General features: G+C 42.9%; 1 protein-coding gene across 1 annotated transcript; it reads left to right on the top strand.

The window, feature by feature from the left end:
- Positions 1-1,634: 1,634 nt before the first annotated feature.
- SMPDL3A (sphingomyelin phosphodiesterase acid like 3A) lies at positions 1,635-17,247 on the top strand (the record flags this gene model as incomplete). Its single annotated transcript, XM_082305903.1, has 8 exons — positions 1,635-1,740; positions 3,321-3,534; positions 7,509-7,653; positions 10,654-10,750; positions 12,019-12,197; positions 13,373-13,553; positions 15,466-15,590; positions 16,795-17,247. The coding sequence occupies 8 exons, from the start codon at positions 1,635-1,637 to the stop codon at positions 17,104-17,106; spliced, it is 1,359 nt and encodes a 452-aa protein (XP_082162029.1). The 3' UTR covers positions 17,107-17,247.
- Positions 17,248-21,277: the final 4,030 nt, after the last annotated feature.

The following is a 21,277-nucleotide window of genomic DNA, read 5'->3' as shown; positions in this document are numbered from 1 at the left end:
GAGTCCTTAATTGTGAACCATTATAAATATTTTATTTGGTGGATATTGATTGTTTTTAAAATTTAGGAGCTCATTTTTTTCATCAGAGAAATGAAAAGTACAACTTATTCCAGTGGTATGGGGAGTTGCAGTCTCTGTTTTGGGCTGCTTCAGCTGCTATAGTGCAAGTTATCTTTAAACAGCATCTTCTGCCCTTCAGTTTATTAGCTCATTTAATCCTCAGCTTCAGTACCTAATACAGCTTTCATCTGTCTCCCCTCGGCTGCTGCCTGTTTGCCCACGGGTGCATTTGCCACGACTGTCCTTCCCAGCCACCCCTTCTCAGAAAGGTGGGAGCAGCTGCTTTTTCGTCGTCACTGCGGAAAACAGACGTGGGTCCCCAGTACTGGCATTCGTCTTCATGACAAGTCATTTGTATTAAATATGAGGAAAGGAATGCAGAGACAGATTAAGACTTGGTTTACAAATAAACCCTGAACGGTAAATATTTACTACAGTCACTTTTAAACAAAGGTTACTTTTCCCTACATACATATGTTCCGTAAGTCACGTGAAACCATCATGAAGTGTATTGGTGAAGTCTTTTGCTATTCTAAAGATGAACAATATTAATGTCAAATTAAATAAGGGAGAGAAAAACGCAAAGTGGTACCTGCGAAGTGCCTGCGGCACTGCTCAGAGGAGTGAAAAAACGAGGAAAATACTGACACACGGGACTTCCAGCTGCTGCTAAAATGGCTTTGCAAAGCCCTGGAAAGCAGATCTGAAGAGCAGCAGGACGTTTGGGGGAAGCGATGGGGTCCGTGACATCATTACTCTGGTCTGCTCCTAAAACTGACACCGAGTCCGCTTCCTCAGCGGAAACTGCTCTGACTTCAGCAGTAAAGAGCAGCTCCGCTACCATAAAGCCTTAGCAATGGAGACTTGTATTTACAATGCACCTCAGCATGTTCCTTAGGCTGTATTAAAGGTGTACTTGATGGCATATTCCATCAGCTTTTTTAAAAAAAAAATTAAAGCATGTTAAGTAACCAGGATGCATTTTTACATGTATAGCGTGAGAAACCTTCCTCCCAGAAGACGCCGGTGACTCCCGTACGGCGCCCGAGCTCTGGGGGGAGGACGGATTTTCAGCCGCAGGTCCCCGCCGCTTCGGAGAGCCGTAACCCCTTGCTGGGAGCCCGGGGCTGGACGGGACCGGCCCGCCGGGCGCCACGGGCCACCTGCCGAGCGGGGAAGGGACTCCGCCGCCCGCCTCACCTTCCTTCGAGGCCGCCTCAAACCTGCCGGTACCGTGAAGTTAGCCCTGCCCGCGGCCAGGCTGGCTCCTGCGAGGTCCTCAGCGCCTCAGTGCTGACCCGGGGCTGGCACCTCCTGAAGGTCACCCCGACCCCTGGCAGGGCCGGCGGCTCCGCCGGCCCCCGGCGCCCGGCAGCGAGCGGGGGGCCCCGGCCAGGGGCGGCTTTCGGCCCCCGGTCGTGCGGGCGGGGCGCGGAGGCGGCTTCCGGCAGCCCCGGGGAGGCAGCGGAGGGCCGGGGCTTGCAGAAGCCGCCCCGGACTCGCCCCTTTCCTCCGCGCCGGGGCGGTCACATGAGCGGCCGTCGGCGGAGCAGGGCGCTCCCGGCACGGCCACCATGGAGCTGCGGGGGGGACGCGCCGCCCGCTTGGCCCTCGGCCTGGCGCTGCTCTGCTCCGCGCTGGAGGCGGCGCCGGCCGGCCCGCAGCCCCGCTCCGCCGTGGGTGAGTCCGCCGGGGGAGCAGCGGCTGAGCGGGGCCGCCCCCGCGCAGGGGACGGTGGGCAGGGGCCCGGCCGGGGCCGCCCGTGGAGGACGGGGGAGGCGGGTGAGGGGCAGCCCGGCCCCGGGCGGCAGCCGCGGCCCGCGGTGCCTCCCCGGCTGAGGGAGGCCCGGCCGGGGGGCGCCGGCCGCCCCTCGGTGCTGCCGGCGCGGGGGCCCGGCGGCGGGGGAGACCCGGGGTGCCTGCTCCCCTCCGGCGCCTCCTTTCCCTCCCCGTCTCAGTGCTCCCCTTACGTAGGCTGCTGCAGTGGTACGCCCGGTCCCAACTGGCTGCAACTTCATGTGACTTTTAGATAAGTAAATACATGGCTGTCCAGGTACGGGAGGGGTCAGTGGGGTTCGTATTTAGTCAGCCAGGACGGGGGCAGGTAAGGTGAGCCCTGCCTTGCCTGTGGCGTGGCGTCCTGAGGCACGCACTGCGAACATTAAATTTGGTTTCTGTGCTGTCAGCACACACACACATGCTCTGCCCGGCGCGATCCGCGGTACGGCAGCGTACGCAGGTGAGTGCTCCGCAGTGGTTTCCAGAGGATTTTCATTCCCTGTGACTCATACGTGCCTCGGACCAAAGCCGCAGCGGTGTCTCCTGTTGCTAGGAGTCTCAGCGTTGCAGATGGTGAAGATCGCTGCTGGTCTTTGCTTCCTGACATAAAACTCCACGGGGTCCAGGCGCAGGGTGCCTCCTCTGCCACGGAGCGGGCATGTGACTTTGGGAAAAACCAGTTTGTATCTCTCCGGATTTCACAACCACAACCCCAGACACTCATGTGGCTTTCCCGAGTGCTAGGAAACTGACGTGAAGAAATTACTCTTGTTTTACATGAAACTTGAAGGCTGGTAGTCTAATAACAAGCTTAATGCATCTTGTTCACCATATTCCTGTACTTCTCAGCTCCTTTTTCCGTGCAGTGCTATGTAGCAGTGGCTAAGAATGTGTCAGCCTGGAAAGCAGTGAGTAGGTAAGGCTGACACACCTCTCTCTGGTGAGAAGCCCAGTCTCTTTGCTACTGCGTCTGCTGGGGAGAAGAGGAGCTTTGAAATTTTTGCATACATGCTGTTTCTTGCCTTTCTTTATAGACCGTGATCTTTTATAGTAGCTTCCAACCAGGGAAGATCTGGAAAAATGATTAAAATGCAACTCCCTCTCTTTTCAGGTGGTGGAGCGGGGAAGTCCTTCTATCGCCTCCTCTACTCTCCAGCTTCCAGATTGCTATTAATGAAAAGGAGCTGATTTTCCAGTCCCTACCAACTTCCATTTTTTTTCTGCTGAATAGCTTAAACCTATGCCTCTGCTTCTGTTTTCAGTTTTTCTAAGCGGACTACATGAAGGACTCTTGTCAGGAATGCAGAACTCGCCCACACTTATCAGACAGGCTAATCAACAATTTGCTAAATTTATTCTCCTTTTCAAAACTTGAAAGAGGAATAGCAGTAGACAAACTGGAGCAAACTTGGCATTACCCATGTGTATCCAGTTCAACTGCAAATAATGCCTTTTCTTTAATCTTTGTTTTCTGAAAACAGGGCAGTTCTGGCATGTATCTGACCTACATTTAGATCCGACTTACCACATTACCCCTGATCGCACCAAAGTTTGTTCTTCTTCCAAAGGAGCCAATGCCTCCAACCCAGGCCCTTTTGGAGACTTTTTGTGTGATTCTCCATATCAACTTATTTTGTCAGCATTTGCTTTCATGAAAGATTCAAAACAGCAGGTTTCATTCATGATTTGGACAGGGTAAGTGTTCAAGTCCCTCTGCAGTTAAAGCTTTTAACAGCTGGATAACTATGTAGTGCAGTAATTCACAAGCTTATATTTGCACCAGCAGATCTGAGTTTAGTGTCTCACAAATGCTACTTTTAAACAGTCTCTTTAGTTGTCCAAATGGCTAATAAGTAGGAGACTGAGTGAGAATATAAGGCCTCAGGAACAGATTTCGATCTCTAATCATTTCTGGATGTTGTTGGACTGTTCATTGGGACATTTACCACATGGCTGTATTAGTGTAAGTTAATGGAAACAGTGCAGGGAGGGTGGGAAGTGGAAAAAGCAAAAAGAAAGGTCAAGGGAATAACTGACTGGAATGAATTATTATGGGAGGTATTGGATTTTGTAGGTCTTAAGGTCATTAAAGTGCATCCCGTTTTAGAAGATACCCTTTGACTATATTTTATTTGGTTCTCTAAGAGGCAACTAGAATCAAGCAACACTATAGCTTATTTATTTTTTTTTAAAGTGTATAAAGTTACCATTCAGGTTCGGTAGCTGTATGAATTCTAGATCAGGGGCTAGTGGGGAGAGGATAACAGTGTTGTAGATGCTGCTGTCGCTCTCTTCATTACTATCGCTCGTAGCGGCATGTGCTTCTAAAGAAAGTGTGGTTTCACAGTCCCTCATTGCAGTATTTTGGATGTGTGCAGTCCCCTGTTGAGTAAAACATTTACCTTTTCTGTGCCAATGTTCCGTATTAGAAAATGGGCATAATACTACTCTCTCTTTCACAGGTGTTATTTGTGTGGCTTTGTGGGCCTTAGCAGTGGGACTAGAGAAAGAAGTGTGAAAGGGAGGCATATGAGTAGCTCGATAGTACCATGCCCTGTTACTTTCTAGGTATTCATAAAAGATAGCATTAATTTACCCTTCTGCCGTAGCAAAATTCTCCATTCTACCATCACATAATTTTTTATGGTATACATCAATGGATAATAATCAATTCTGTAAGCAACTGGGAGAAGTCTCACGATTGCTAGCCCCTGTTCTCGTGGGGGACTTCAACTTACCTGATGCCTGATGGAAATACAGTACAGCAGAGAGGAGGTTCCTGGAGCGTGTGGAAGATAACTTCCTGACACAGCTGGTGAGGGAGCCAACTAGGGGAGGCGCCTGCTGGACCTCTTGCTTGTGAATGGAGAAGGCCTCGTGGGTGATGTGATGGTTGGAGGCCGTCTTAGGCATAGTGATCATGAAATGATAGAGTTTTTGATTCTTGGAGAAGTAAGGAGAGGGGGTCAGCAGAACTGCTACCTTGGACTTTCGGAGGGCACACTTTGACCTGCTCTGGTTGACAGAGTCCCTTGGGAGGCAGTTCTGGAGGGCAAAGGAGTCCAGGAAGGCTGGACATTCTTCAAGAAGGAAATCTTAAAGGTGCGGGGGCAGGCCATCCCCATGTGCCAAAAGATGAGCCAGCAGAGAAGACCACCAGCCTGGCTGAACAGAGAGCTTTGGCTGGAACTCAGGAAAAAAAGGAGAGTTTATGACCTTTGGAAGAAGGAGGAGACAACTCAGGAGGACTATAAGGATGTTGTGAGGTTGTGCAGGGAGAGGACTAGGAGGGCCAAAGCCCAGCTGGAACTTAAACTGGCTACTGCTGTAAAAGACAACAAAAAATGTTTCTACAAATACATTAGCAACAAAAGGAGAACTAAGGAGAATCTCCATCCTTTACTGGATGCAGGAGGAAACATAGTGACAGAGGACAAGGAAAAAGGCTGAGGTACTTAATGCCTTCTTTGCCTAAGTCTTTAATAGTCAGACCAGTTGTTCTTGGGGTACCCAGCCCCCTGAGCTGGAATGCAGGAATGGGGAGCAGAATGAAGCCCCCATAATCCAAGGGGAAATGGTTAGCGACCTGCTACACCACCTAGGCACGCACAAGTCCATGGGGCCAGATGGGATCCACCCAAGGGTACTGAGAGAGCTGGCGGAGGTGCTCACCAAGCTACTTTCCATCATCTATCAACAGTCCTGGCTAACTGGGGAGGTCCCAGTTGACTGGAGGTTAGTAAATGTGATGCCCATCCACAAGAAGGGCTGGAAGGAGGATCCGGGGAACTACAGGCCTGTTGGCCTGACCTCGGTGCCAGGGAAGGTTTATGGAGCAGAACGACCTAAGTGCCATCAGGTGGCACGTACAGGACAACCGGGTGATCAGGCTCAGTCAGCATGGGTTTATGAAAGCCTGGTTCTGCTTGACTATGACAAGGTCACCTGCTCAGTGGATGACAGAAAGGCTGTGGATGTTGTCTACCTGGACTTTAGTAAAGCCTTTGACATGGTTTCCCACAGCGTTCCCCTGGAGAAACTGCTTATGGCTTGGATGGGCGTGCTCTTCACTGGGTAAAAAACTAGCTGGATGGCCGGGCTCAAAGAGTGGTGGTGAATGGAGTTAAATCCAGTTGGTGGCTGGTCGCAAGTGGTGTTTTCCAGGGCTCAGTATTGGGGGCCAGTGTTGTTTAATATCTTTATCAGTGATCTGGATGAGGGGATCAAATGCACCCTCACTAAGTTTGCAGACAACACCAAGTTGGGGGGAGTGTTGATCTGCTGGAGGGAAGGAAGGGCCTACAGAGGGATCTGGACAGGCTGGATCAGTGGGTCGAGCCCAGCTGTATGAGGTTCAACAAGGCCAAGTGCCGGGTCCTGCACTTGGGTCACAACAACCCCATGCAACGCTACAGGCTGGGGGAGGAGTGGCTGGAGAGCTGCCTGGCGGAAAAGGACCTGGGGGTGTTGGTTAACAGCCAGCTGAACATGAGCCAGCAGTGTGCCCAGGTGGCCAAGAGGGCCAATGGCATCCTGGCTTGTATCAGAAATAGCGTGGCCAGCAGGACCAGGGAGGTGATAGTGCCCCTGTACTCGGCACTGGTGAGGCCTCACCTCGAGTACTGTGTTCAGTTTTGGGCCCCTCACTACAAGAAGGACATCGAGGTGCTGGAGCGTGTCCAGAGAAGGGCAAGGAAGCTGGTGAAGGGTCTGGAGCACAAGTCTTATGAGGCACGGCTGAGGGAGCTGGGGTTGTTTAGCCTGGAGAAGAGGAGGCTGAGGGGAGACCTTATTGCTCCCTACAATTACCTGAAAGGAGGTTGTAGCGAGGTGGGGGTTGGTCTCTTCTCCCGAGTAGCAAGTGATAGGACAAGAGGAAATGGCCTCAAGTTGCTCCAGGGCAGGTTTAGATTGGATATTAGGAAAAATTTCTTTACCAAAAAGGTTATCAAGCATTGGAGCAGATTGCCCAGGGAAGTGGTTGAGTCTCCATCCCTGGAGGTATTTAAAAGATGGGTAGAAGTGGTGCTTAGGGACATGGTTTAGAGGTGGACTTGGCAGTGTTAGGTTAACGGCTGGACTTGATGATCTTAAAGGTCTTTTCCAACCTAAATGATTCTATGATTCTATAATTTATCAAAGAGATTAGTATCTTCGAGTGTTTGTGAGAACTAGTTTGTTTATCAATAACAGGGTCTTTTTTGCTGGAAAGGTTATATATGGTATGTCTCTTCATTTTGCTGGGGGAAGGGTGTTAAGAAATATGAATATGTAAAGACAAGTGATTCATTTATTTCACTTACCTTATTGTACTTCATTTTCAACGGGATGTTGTTAAAAGGGGAAAAATAAACTGACAAGGTTGTGCAGATGACGGAAAATTTATAACCCAAACTGCACAGCAGCTCAAAATGATGCAGTTGAATTAATTTAGTTTCTAAGAAATCTTAGTTATGATAAATGTGAATCATAGGATAAATATTAGTCTACTTGTTTGTTTTTTTTTTAAAAAAAAAGCCTTTGCAGAGAGCCTTTCAGGCAACTCTATGATTTTAATTAAAGAGTCTATAGTAGCATTACATGCTAGAATGTAGATGTGTGTGCAGAATTTTTTGCCTCTCCTTATGTTGCTAATAAGCCTTTCTTAATAAAGCCTTTTCCTTTTTCAGAGATAGCCCTCCTCATGTTCCTGTAAAAGAACTCTCCACAAAGTTGGTCATTAGCATCATTGGCAATATGAGTTCTACAATTCGTAATTTCTTTCCAGATCTTCAGGTTTTCCCAGCCTTGGGCAATCATGACTACTGGCCACAGGTAAAACAAGTTAGAAAATTGTTTATGAATCATATTGAGTGTGTTCCTAATCCCTCAGAAAGCAGGTGTGAAAAATAAGAGTTAAATTTGTGTAACTACTATTCTGAAAACAGTATTCCACAATTCTCCAATTAGCATTTAAAATTATAAATAGTTCCAATCAAGAACAGAAAGTACATCTCTTTCTCTGTGTTAAGTTACCCGAGCAAACGTTGATGCCAGGTAAAATCTGCACATTGCCTGAGGTCATGCAAATTTACTGCTAATTGTTCCTCATGGCTTAGAATCATCAGGTGTCATCATAGTAAATAAACACTTATTTTTTTCATGCTCTGTAAGTCATGCATGCGTGTACAATAACTTAATCTAACAGAAATGACATCCTTAATGGATCTGTGAGCCCGTGGTAAGATTCAAGGCCTACTGGAAATCTATTTGCTGAGATTACTGGGTTTTTTTTATCAGACTAATGGCAGAATTTTTGTAATGTTCCCATAGTTCTCCCACTCTTATTAAAAATATGTCTTTTTTTCTTTCCTTATTGAACACTTAGAAATATTTGCATTGATGATTTACTGCATATGCGTGCCATTGCAGCTGAGGACAGTGCTTTTTTGCTTTCAGTGTTCTGCGAATATTGTTCTTGGCATAGCTCAAAAGTAAACAGTTGCTTCATGTGCCCTTTAAAGCATATTGCGGGTTGATCTGGCAGCACACAGGACTAGAGAAACAAATTCTGTCATTGGATCTGAGGGGATCGGAGGAGATGTGGAGCAGGTCAACTAAAATATTTTGTTTGAAATGCTTAATGGGAATTTGGTAACACTCCTTCACACCCCCAAAGACTTAATATTCCAGCTTTCTGTGTTATTCATTAGGCCTATCAGGGTATATCTTGGTGTAGTAGGTGATTGTGTCATTGCCTGTATCATTCCCAAATCAGGGAGTAACAGAGGTGCTCAGAGAGGGGAAAGGGAAATGTGAGAGACAAAATAAGAGCTAAACATATCTTGGAAATGTGCGTGCACAAACCAAGCTGGGACTTCACTCTCTTGTGTTCTTACTCTGGTAAGACAGCGTCAGCTGGTCAAATGCACTGACAGGGGGCCAGGTTGGTTCACCAGAAACCACTGGTAAAGTATTTTGATAAATAACACCTTAACTGAAGTCTTACTCAGTGTTTTGTTTTCATTTTTTTTTTTTTTTTTTTTTTTAAAGTCTTAACAGCAAATAGTTGTCATTCAGCAGTCTCCTTTGATATAGAAGAAAAAAACTGTATACAATAACCTTGTAGACAAAGAATGTAGTGACTTTTCCAACAAATATGAGTTTTGTTTGTGAAATTAAATCTGAAGATAGAAAAAAGATGGTCAGGAGGGGCAGATGGGCAGCAAATAGTATTTTGAAGCTGGCTGCTGATTGGAATAACTGTTGTAGTTCTCTCTGCACAAAACCACACAGGGGTGTTTCTGTGATACTTTGCTTTCAAATGGCAGGCTTCACCAATCTGCGGAGCTGACACACTTTTCTGTTACTGTTTGAAAAAGACCACGGGATCAGAAATTCCCCACTATGGGGTCATTTCAGGCTGTTGGATTTTTTTTTTTTTTTTGGCTGTTGATGACATTTCTGGGTTTCCTATGGACATGCTTGGCAAATGTCCCGTAGACTGGAAGCAACGTGGAGCAAGCCACACACTGTAGGCTGTTCCAGAGCAAGTGTGAAAGCGGCGTGCTCACCATGCACCGGAGAATTTTATTGCTCTCTATTCTGTTCTGACCTGTCCGTCTTAACAATTTAATGGTCTTGGGTGATTTTTCTTGCAGAGCCTATTAAAAATACTACTCAGATTAATCAAGCATTGGGGTACCTTTCAGATCGTATATTGTGACCTCGGTCTTTCTGCATGGTCTTATTTGTTTCACATCCTTGCCCCTGCTTAAAACAAATTCCCGAACTGCTGTCTAATCCCCAAGTTCACAGAGCGCTGACTTGCCTGGGACCAAACCACCTTCAGTCCGTAACGTGGCCTCTTATCTGAGATCAGGTTTTGCTATGGCTGTTAGCAACTGTTAGCTCTGGCTGAACTAGTATGGCTCAAAGCTTTCTTAATAACTGGTTTCTGTGCACTGCAAGCAACAAATGTCTGAACAGACTTCTGATTGCACTACTCCTAGACAGAGACTTAGTGCCTAAGCCTCTAATAACGTAGGTTTAGTTTCAGAGATCTTAGAAAGGTCAAATTTTATGTTTGAGAAAACATGCACTGTAATACTGTTGCTGTTTTTCAACCTCTGTTTTTTTCTTCTAGCACCAAGAATCCAAGCAGATATTTTAGGAAAGGCAAGGGCAGGCTGGGATCTTCCTGTCAGGGTTAGATGAGAGCATGGCTCTTATCAGGCTGTGGCGCTTGGGCATTGCTTGGCTCAGACTGAAGAGTGCTACAGTCCTAATTAGAGCCGGTGGGAGAAAACTTTGACAAAACTTTTCTTCTACGTTTTAAATGCTTTGTTACTAGAACTACAGGATATCATGGAAATATTTGTGAATTTCACCAGAATGTTTCTGAGGGCTGTAGTGGAGTTTTGAGGAGCTGCTATGAACCCCGAGTTACTTGAAAAATTCACCTTCTATAAAAGAAGCTTATGTTCAAGCTTTCCTCCAAGGGACTTTCTTTTTAGACTTTGAATCTTCAGTTTATATATTTATTAATTTTGCAGAATGTATGGTTTTCTAGTCCGCTGTGCTCCTAAGGCTTGAAATATTTCTGGCATTAGTTTATCAGTGCATTAACAAGGCCGTGCAGTCAGTTCTCAGTTCAGGCATTTGTTCCTGATCAGCAATACTGGATGTTCAGAAGTTTTTTTCCTTTCTTGAATTCCTCCGGGTGCTGACTGGATACACTTACATGTTATGCCAGAGGTCAGGTGGGATAATATAGTGATTTTTTCATCTGTGTGTCTGAACGCTAAAACTTAGGCAGGTTCTGCTCTCTCACAGGATCAGCTTCCTGTAACTACCAGTGAAGTTTACAATGCTGTAGCAGATTTCTGGAAACCTTGGCTAACAGATGAAGCAATCAATACCTTCAGAAAAGGTAAAATATGCCAGTAACGCATTGTAAAGCTAGGGCTTAGAGAACTAATGTTTCTATAGATTTGTCCCGTTTGTTTAGCTAAACCTTGTAGGATGAATCAGCACAATGGATTATCTGTAATGCTTCTCCTGGAAGAAGTTACTTGTCTTTTTGAAATGCAATGCTTATCTTCAGGGTACATTTATTCTCTTCTGATGCAATAATTATTGCTTCTTGTAATATGCACAGTATTATTGGCTTTGTAGCAAAGCATGTGAAATATTGCCTTCAAGACCTCATAATACTTTTTAGATAAAGGCACATGATGCACAAGAAAACTTAAATTTGGCTGTAAAAAATCAATGAACTGTTTCTGTTTTGATACTATATGTATTTCAGAGTGTATTGAATGGGCACATATTTGTTCAAGTTATGATAGCACATAGTCTTGGTGATTATACTGTTAATTGCATCATATTTGTGTCCAACTTACTAAACCGGGAAAATATTGATATCCTAATTAAGATTTTTCTTTTTAGCAAAGGACTGAAAAATTCAACCCAATTTCCAATCCACTCAAACATTAGGGATTTGGAAGTTTAATTTGTGGTTTTGTGTCCTGAATGAGAAGGAACTCTGGGTAAGAGTGGAAGTAGAAACTCTAATAGGAAAAACAAAACTCAAAGGGGCAGACCTTCAGTTAAGGTATATTGTTATAGCTCTGTTGCCATGGCTCCACTGAAGTCCATGAACTATGAAATTGCATCCATTGAAGAAGCTTTGTATGCCATGGAGAGTTTTAGGAGCTTGGGTTGAAAAACGTGATCTTTGCTTTTCATCACGTTCCAGTCTGAAGTTAAATGACTTTCAAAGTACAAGGCTACTTAACTCAAACAGTTCTTCCTGGAGAAACCTAGATGTTTGCAGTATTTCAAGAAATGTGGACTTGTTAACAATTACTGCATCTCTCAATGTGGAAAAAATGTTACAGGGCACTTCTTGGCATGTCACTGGGATAATTCCATCTGAAAACTGTCAAATAAACACAAAGGCAATTACAGGCAAGAATTCATAAAAAAATACAGTGTCAGCTTCTCCTAAAATGTTGCTAAAAACAGATTCTTAAGATGTTCTGTTGTGATAAGGTGATGCATGGCTTGAATAAACATGCCATATTCCATTTTATTAGAAAGAGCAAGGCTGGGTACTTTGTCAGTGCTGTACTTTCATTCTGAAGTTGTGCTTTGAAGCCTTTCATTTTTCAGATGATGTTGGTCTTATTTTCACAGGTGGCTTCTACACACAGCTGTTTGAATCCAGTGATAGTTGTCAACCACTCAGGATAATCAGTCTGAACACAAATTTATATTACAGCCCCAACAGTGTAACTGTGAATATCACTGACCCAGCCAACCAGTTTGCCTGGCTGGAGGGAATACTGGAAACCTCTTCACAAAAGAAGGAAAAGGTAGGGGCTGTGAACAGAACCTGTCAGTGTTATTTGTTTAAACTTTGAAAAGAAAAAAAAAAAGTAAGAAGTAGAGACAAGGAAAACATAAGCATGATACTAGAAGAACATTAATGCTGCCAAAGACACTGCAAAATCAAAATTTAATCTTTTTAATAATTCTTCCTTGAATATGCACATTATACTACAATTAATAAAGTAGTTGAATGCAGTTTCTCAAATTACACAGTAAAATACCTTTTCTTTCCTACTATGTAAAATACTATAGAAGCCAGGATGAGAATACTTAATACTTTCACTTTTGTTACTCTTTTTACTCATAGCCTTTAATTTTAAAATGTGCACCCTTGGCCTGAGACAAAAGCTAGCATATTTCATTTTCATGTGATTACAAGTATCAAAAATAGAAATTAGAAAGGAGGTTGTCAACCACAAAACTTAGCCAAGCTGCAGCAATTGCTATGATTTGAGTGTTATAATAAATTGTCTTATAATACTCGGGTTTTGAAGTGAGGTTATAAATTATTGTCCTGTGTTTGATTGATTGGAGCAGAGATTGAGTCATCATCTGACCAGAAAAAGTGTTTAATTTGAAACATGTTTACATTTCGCTATGGTGTTGTAATTTTAAAAATATTATATTACAGTCGGGGGAAAGGAGAGATTTCTCTTCCTCATAAAACCCTGCAGCATATTAGTTGGTGTGTGCAGCTGGAACCAAGTCTTGACCTCAGAGGGGTTTTACCTAGTTCTTCCATGTTTCTGGTGACTTTCTGACCATGCAGGCTCTGTAATATTCTAACACAAGTTTTTCTTACTGTCCCCTTGAGATGCCAAATCGTAAGTCTTGCCCTAGGAATTTATTTTTTCATTAGGAATAATTGATCAAATTTTCCTTTGGCCTAAAATCACACATTGACTTATTAGAACTTTGTTCCCAAGAATATACTGGATTCACTAAAAAAAAAAAATCTATTTATTTTTTCTTATTATGAATTTAAACATTCTTACTGTTTGTATTTTGTATAACAAAACTGTTGTGATTTCTAGCTTTCAGAATGCCATTTCTAAGAGAGAAGTAGTTACCACAGTTTCATAATAATGCTAAGTTACAGCTAAAAATATAAGTTTCAAATGAAGGTGCTAATTGTGCTTTCTGTATCTTAATTCCTTAGGTATATATAATAGGACATGTGCCAATAGGATACTTGCCATATGCAAGGAATACTACAGCTATCAGGGAGTATTACAATGAGAGACTGGTAAAGATTTTTCGCAAATACAGTAGTGTTATTGCGGGGCAGTTTTTTGGACATACCCATAGAGATAGTATCATGGTCCTCCTGGATGAAGAAGGTAATGATGCTTGTTGAATCTTTAATCTTTTTCTTCTTGATTAAAAGCAAATTAATACTTTCTTGCATGTTCTTATTAGTCAGCCTCTGTTATAAATAATTGAAAAAGGAAATTGGGAAATACTGCTATTTACCTACAAGAGTTCAAGCCTCACAAACTCCCAATTTTTTTTCCAAAGAGAACCTTGCAAGGCAGACTGTCTTTTTTTGTTGGAGTCAGAAGAGACTCCCCAGTTTTTTTTAATGAATGCTTACGCCTAGACAAGAATTTCTAGTCTTTCCGCTCTCTCAGTGACATGGGCAAATTATACTAGCCAGTTGCTATTGTGTAATGTGTCAAAGGGAATGTTCTCAGGCCAACTAGACATGCTCTATGTTCTTGTGTTTCCTGCATCATTACTGTGCCTCTCCGCTGAGTTCCCTGCTGCTTCAAAGTTAATTAAGATAAGGGTAAGCAGGAGGCAGGGGAAAGAAAGTCTCTGCCTGTTGCATCTCTTAGATCAGCTAATTTCCCTTCAAGAAAAGCACCCAGCTTTGAAAGTTTTGTTTATTGCTTTGAAATCCCATGGGCATGGCCGTATGGAGCACTCTAACATCTCTTAACAAAAGAACTCTAACAAGTAACTGGTTAAATATTTGTGTCTGTACCATAGAATAGTGAGAGGTCCATTGCTTTGGTTTATGTAAAATACCCAAATATTAACTGGCTCTTTATGTATGTTTTATATGAACTCATAAAAGCCATGCCCAAAATGCTGACTGAGGTAACAGTATTCTAAATCACTTACCTTTTTACATGGCATTATCATGGAATTAATCTCCAGTAAAAAGGAATCCAGCCCTAGTGAAAGAACTGGCTTTTTATATTTTTTTTACAATGCTACTCAAGGCAGTCTTATACCTACATATTTTTGTACCTTGTCCCATTTGTGCATGAAATCATCACCTCTACTGCAAATTTCACCAAGGACAGACTGATCTTGGTGCCTTGTCATTACAGTTTGCATGTGCAACTGCTTCCAAATTATTTTAATAATTTTGTATCTTTTGAGAAAATTTAAACAGTGAAATTGCATGTAGCTAAATGCAGTTTGTGTTTATCTGTACAGTTTTAGGCTGTCTTCTATTCATGCCATTTTCCTCTTGACGAAATTCCAGAGAATTCAAGATAAATGTAATACTGTAGCCAACATCAGTGTAGTGAGATGCAGAGCTCAGTTTTATCTTCTCCAGAAGAATCTACTGATTTCCAAGCTTTCAAAGCTTCTGCTCATATGTGGAGACTGGCCTTGTGATTTCACTGCTGTGATGTTGTCAGAGAAAGGAATAGATAGGGCTTCTTTTCTGTTCCACAGAGAACCTCTCAATATACTTACCTGCATATTCTGTCTAATTAAAACCCGTGTACATCCTCATGTTTCAGTTGCTGTAAAGATTGGTGTTCATATACTAGGTGCTGGGCTAGTTCAGATGAGTGAAGTCAGGGTCAGGTGATGATACCCTGGTGTTTCTAATAACATCATAAATGCATAAAGCAACATGTAAAATATAGCATGGAGGCAGCAATCAGAAGTTTTGAATATTTCTTCAGTAGACATATGCAAAATACAGAGACCTTACATATAGGCAAGACTATTTTGCACAGGTGGTTGAATTGGTGGGAAGCCTCTAGTATAGGCGAGCTTAACTGGTGCACAGTGGAATGTGTATTGTGGTAGTTTACTCAGATTTTGGTATATCCGGTGGAAGTACAGAAGGAGATCACAGTGATATAGCTAATACAGGGAAAAAAATGCTAATGTACCTAAGCCACTCACTCTGGTTCTTTCTGTGTTGGTTCTCTATAAAAGTATTTGTTTGAGAAAGAAACTGATTGAAAGGAAACTGTTCCCTCACCTTCCCTTTTCCTGCAGAAAAGCCAGTAAATTCCTTGTTTGTCGCACCTGCTGTAACCCCAGTGAAGAGCGTATGGCAAATGGAGTCCAATAACCCTGGCGTCAGATTGTATCAATATGATCTTCTTGATTATAGCTTGCTGGTAAGTAAAGATTTTAAAGCATTGTTTAAGACTTTAAATATAGCGTCATTAAAAATTATAGCGAGATGTCAGCTGTTGTAGTATTATGGCGATTGGTGGAACTTTGATCATTACTCTTATTTTTCTTCCTGGGCGAAGGAAAGGAAATCTGAAAGGTAACTTGGTCAGGCTTCCTGTGCCTGCAGGACTACCCAGTACTGCCTGTTCCCTATGGAATATTCTTACAACATAGAATCAAAGACAGGCAGAAATTTTCTGAGCAGAATCCGAAAACTATTTGCAGGGAGCTCTGCAATGGTGAAAAAGGTTCACCTAAATCCTGGGCTTGGTGGAAAAGGTTCACCTAAATCCTGGGCTTGTTTACATACCAGTGTTGTTCGCTGGCGATTGCCTGAGCTTTGGGATGCAGCCCATGAAATGCTGCTAAAGGGTGTAGAAGAGCAGAGGAAGAAAAGCACTTTTCACCATGTGATGTCTTTCATAATCATGCACCTTCCTATATAGAGTTTATACTTTTTATAGGAAATTGTAGATAAATTTAGAAGGAAAAAAAGTAGAATACCTCTGGAGTCTCATGTGTTTTTTGGAGATGAAGGGAATCCTGTATAATTATTTTGGCTCCGAATGACTCAGATATTCTCTCTGTAATTCAGGGTAAAATTGTGACCTCTCTGAGTTCAGTGACAATGCATTCTGCAGCTTGACTGGAACTGAGGTTTCTCTCTGGAGACCTATGCTAATACAGGCTGTGCCTTTCTTGTGCAGAATTCACTCCCGCATCTCTATCTCTCCCTTTCCCTTGAATTCTCCCTGGGCTGTTCTTTTTCTACCCACTCTGCCCCTCAAGCAGTGCCCAGAGAAAAGAAACTTCTGGATCTTGCCCTTTTGCCCCATTCCTAAAGCAGGCATGAGGACAGTGGAGTTTGGTTTACAATTTGGCCAGGAAACACCTCTAACAGTGCCACTGCTGCCTTTTGTGGCTCCTTTTTCTTCTCCTCCCCATCCCCCCACCATTACTGCACTGCAAGTACCAGCTTTGGGTGTAAGCCCAGCTCTTGGGGTAGGACGTGACCTTCTATTCAGTTGTGAATAATGAGGAGTGACAGCTTCCTAATCAATATATCACTCTAGAGACTTAATGAAGCAGGGAAGAAAGCAATACAGCCGTGCCTATTTTTTCTTTCTTTTTTTTTTTTAACTGTAGGATCTTTGGCAGTTTTATTTGGACCTCAGAGACGCCAACAAAAAAAATGAATCGAACTGGAAATTAGAATACATCCTGACTAAAGCTTACGGCATTGAAGACTTGAAGCCAGAAAGCCTATATGAAATGGCCAAGCAGTTGTCTGTGCCAGACAGCACACTGTTCGAGAAGTATTACAGTAACTTCATTGTGAGTTATGACAAAACCATTGTCTGTGAAGAGGGGTGCAAGACCTGCCAAATATGTGCAATCCAATATTTGGATTACTCCTCATACACAGATTGTATCAATCGAGAAGCAACGTGGAGGTGAAGTCTCCGTGCAATTTATGCTGATACCGACTTTAGCTTGTGATCTAAAGAACCTGCTCATCCTTTTGCTCAAGCACTGACATGCTGACAGGGAGCCTGCGGGACTTTTCCGAATTTCAGGGGAGCAATAAATCTTCCTAGATCTTTCTTCTTGTAAACATGTTTTCCTTCCACATCTAAATAAAAGTTTATTGGCTACGTAATAGTGACCAGGTGCTTTGCTGTTTCAAGTGTCCTGTGCCCTCTGTAACAGGCTCCCAGTATGCGGGATAGAAGTTACTCAGTTCTTTGGAAATCCAAGTCTCTTTTCTCAGGGTGTGTAAACGTAGGCAATGCCGTTTCAGGCATGGGATTTGTATGGGGGCAGGTTTCAACCATCTGCTGTCACAATTTGCGAAGTGAAATGTGCAAAACTCACATTTGCTGAGAGTGGAGTGCAGTTATGTTGTTGATGCGATGCCAGTATTAGGTATCTCTCTGTGCCAAGTTTCCTTTTCTTTCTTAACCCCTTAAACCAACCTCTGTTTAGGGGCATATTCTAACGACAGCATGAAAGTGACTTATTAGATCACAAACCTCCATCCTGTAAATACTTAATGTCTTTTTTTCAGAATGTGTGTGTTTCCCAGCACAAAGTGCTTTTTTCTTATGATAGAGCTATGTACATTGGTAGTGCTATCAAGCAGTCTTCTGGTAGGAGATTTTGCAGCAGACCGTAAATCAGGTTTAAATTGATCAAAATCACTAATAGACATAGCATATACATTCTCTGTGCAGCACAGGTCAACATACACTTGTCATGGTGTTTCTCAGATTTCTTTTTTCGAAGAGCAGTATAATACTTAGTGTGAAGATTATTACATGTATGTAATTTACAATTGCACAGACCACTTCTTCCTCTTCTTGTGATTAAATGTGTGCACAAGATGATAATATTAAGAAGGCCGTTTATCTAGTGCGTATAACCAAGAAGAACCTTTACCCATTTTTCTGTCACATCAAGAGCTATACTTCTGGAACCTTTGGTCAATGCAGTACCATACAGACCCTTCTCTAGACACAATATTATTCCAGAGTAACTGGAGCTGTAGAAGTGGTTATGAGACAAATCCAGTTGCTAACTGTTTATTTTCATGAGACTAAAGCCTTTACTGTAGCTGTTGAGGAATTTTCTGGTTTTGTTTCCACCCAAGCTTGAAATACTTAGCAGAATATTTCCGGACAAATTTTCTAAGTATGTAGTACTCACAACTGTAGATGCAGATACCTCAAATCTGTTACGCATCAATCGTCCAGAGAGGAAATGGTTGGTTTGCTAAATTTGCATTCAGAAAGAAATCCTCTAGTGACACTAATGTTTAGAAATGCCATTAATAATGCACAGTAGGCAGTCCTGTATTTTAAATTCTGTGCTTGGACAGGGTACGGTGGGCATGTAGACTCTTCAGAGCTATCTGCTCTGGCTAATCTTCAATGTATCTGGATCTGTAAATAACCTGAATTAATGTGGGTTCTGTGCAGACTGTGACTATGAGGAAGTACCAGAAAGTTTCAGGGCTGAAAGCTGATGATTCCCTCTGTGTTGGATATGTTTCTTGATTGGGTTTGTCATGGGTTTGTTCGTTAAAAAATGCCTGTGTTACCAGTATCTGTTCTCCAAGGGCAAGCAGGCAAAGTTGTGGGCGGATAGCATAAGAGCAGTTGCAGCTGATAGGATAGCTGAGCTTCCTCCAATTCACCAGATGGGTTTTGTTCAGTTCAGTCTTGTGCTTTGAAAAACTGTCTCTTTTCTCATTCTGGTTTGTTTCTGTTTAAGCTTAATACCTACAAGACATCCTGGAAATGCTATAAAAATTATCCAGTTGTATTCTCCCATTAAGGACTACTTTATTGCTGAACTTTAGGGAGACCTGAGCCACGTAGCAGATTAGTAGCTACAGAACCCTAGGAAGAGTGGTAAGCTGCTGATGGGTTGTTGGGCATCTTGCTTCCTGGATTTCTTTTTTTTTTTTTTTTTAATGTATGTGTGTCAGTAGATGTTACTTAGTGAGCATGAACAAATAAATGCCTGCAAATGTCTAAATAGCAAGCTGTGATCCAGACATACTTCTTTTTAATCTGGACTTCAGTCGAAGCCAAGAATTGGATGGCATCAGCCAAGGAGGTTGTTTTTGTTTCAGCCAGAGGGATATATCCACCAGGGTTACATTTAGCCAGGGTATATCCTCCAAGATACACCCTGTTACGCAGGCTAGCATTCTCTGCTTCTCCTGTATGTAACTATACTCACACAAGTGCAAGCATAACTGGCCAAGAAAGATCCAGGGGTATGTTTGACTGCATCGTCTTGTAACTCTGACATAAACCAAGGTGAGAGCTTCTAGGAATGTTACACTGTAAAAAACTTGAGATGAATCACATGAACAGCTTAGATGGCACCTGGGTGTAAGGGGAAATAGAGGGTGACCATTATATTTTTGTTTCAGGTTCCTGCTTCATTCCTTCATGGATCTAGGAATATTCTAAAGGTAAGTTATCCTTTCCCGACAGAAGCTTTTTTAAGGAATCATAAGAAACACCAAAGAAGGATAACCCGACTCCTGTAGACCAGATTCCCGTTTCACTTTTCGTATGATATTTTGTGGCCCCATCTTGAATGAAGGATTAGGGGGAATATTTGTAAGGACACATTTGACAGAAAGACAAATTACACCACCTAGTGGAGTAAAAAGCTTTTCATTTATCTACAATTAAACTTGAGGCATATAAACAAGGTCATTTCTTAAATATCCTAGGATTTATCTTATAGTTTTTGAAGGTAAGTAGTTTTTGAAGGAAGTACTGCTACTTCTTTGTAGCAGTACTGCCACGTAGCACACTTTCTCTGGGTATTAAATGGTTGCTGGCTCCTAGAAGCCATGTCACTTGATGGATCCTGAACCCTGCGGTAGATGCAGGTCTCAGCCTGCATCCAGGGAAGAACTGGAGCCTACGGAAGGGATCCTCAGAGTCCAGCTCAGCTAGCCAGCAGAAAAGGGATGCGATGGAAACCAAAGATCCATCCCTAAGAAGGCTGGTGTCTCCTTCCAATTAGTTTCTGTGCTTTAATTCTCTCCTGGAGTTAACTGTCTGAGCTTATGTCTACATTAACAGGTACTGCAGCCTAATAGGAGTGCCTTCTTTAACAAGAGAGTTGGTGCTGAGGAGCTGATGTGACTGCTGTGCATTTCATTAGCAGTTGGAGGACATTAGATGTACCCTTGAAGTGCAGCTGCCAACTGCGTTGCATCTGAAAGAGCACTCTCCAAGGGCACTCTGCACCATGAATAAAAGCACAGTAAGTGGGGATGATCAGTGAACTCTGTTCAAAGGTGTGCTCCTGATCCAAACTAAAGTGAAGGTGCACCCAGAGGCCAACGTTAATTGTCTCAGACTGGGGCCCTCAGTAGTGTCTGGATGTGATCTCATAATTTCTGTTGGTTCTCACTTGTCAGCCTGAAGAAATTGAAATGACCGGGGGAGACGGGCTGTGAGTGAAGTGAACATATTGTTAGTAAAATTGAAGTGGTGAACTTAAGTTGTCTGAAGACAGAAATAGGTAGCTAAGCACATGTAGTCCCTTGTGGTCCATTTCCTGTATGGAGCACATAGCATCTCCAAGGATAAGTATCCAGTTTAACACCGTCATGTAAGTTCCCTCTGGGGAAACAGCAATCTCAAGAAGGTGAGTTGTCACATTGGTCTAAGAATAAAACCTCTTGGAAGTCCCTTTCATGCCCAGCAAGAGGAACTATGACAATGTCAATGAAGAACAGGACTGTAACTGTCTAGATAAAATTAGTTGCTTTCCTTCCTTATTTTCCAAAAGCCAAAGACTAGCTTTTATCTGCTTACCACTACAGCTTTCAACAAGAAAATATTGCTTTAGATAATTCACTTGTCATCTGTCAGCCCCAGCTTTCTTGTTCTGCTGGAGGAACATCCTACCTAGGTATTCTACCAGTTTTGTTTTTGCTGGTCTGCAAAGAAGCCTACTGTAAAATGAATGTTGTTTTCATGCTGTGTGTGAAATATTACAACTGTAGAAATGCAAAGAAAACACATAGAGAAAAAATAACCAAAAATGTTAACCATGATATGTATGCCTAATTAGTTTCTGATGGTTGTGGGAA

Source organism: Platalea leucorodia, assembly GCF_965183815.1.
Source record: "Platalea leucorodia genome assembly, chromosome: 3".
NCBI lineage: Eukaryota > Metazoa > Chordata > Aves > Pelecaniformes > Threskiornithidae > Platalea > Platalea leucorodia.
This window is presented reverse-complemented; position numbering and strand designations above follow the sequence as displayed.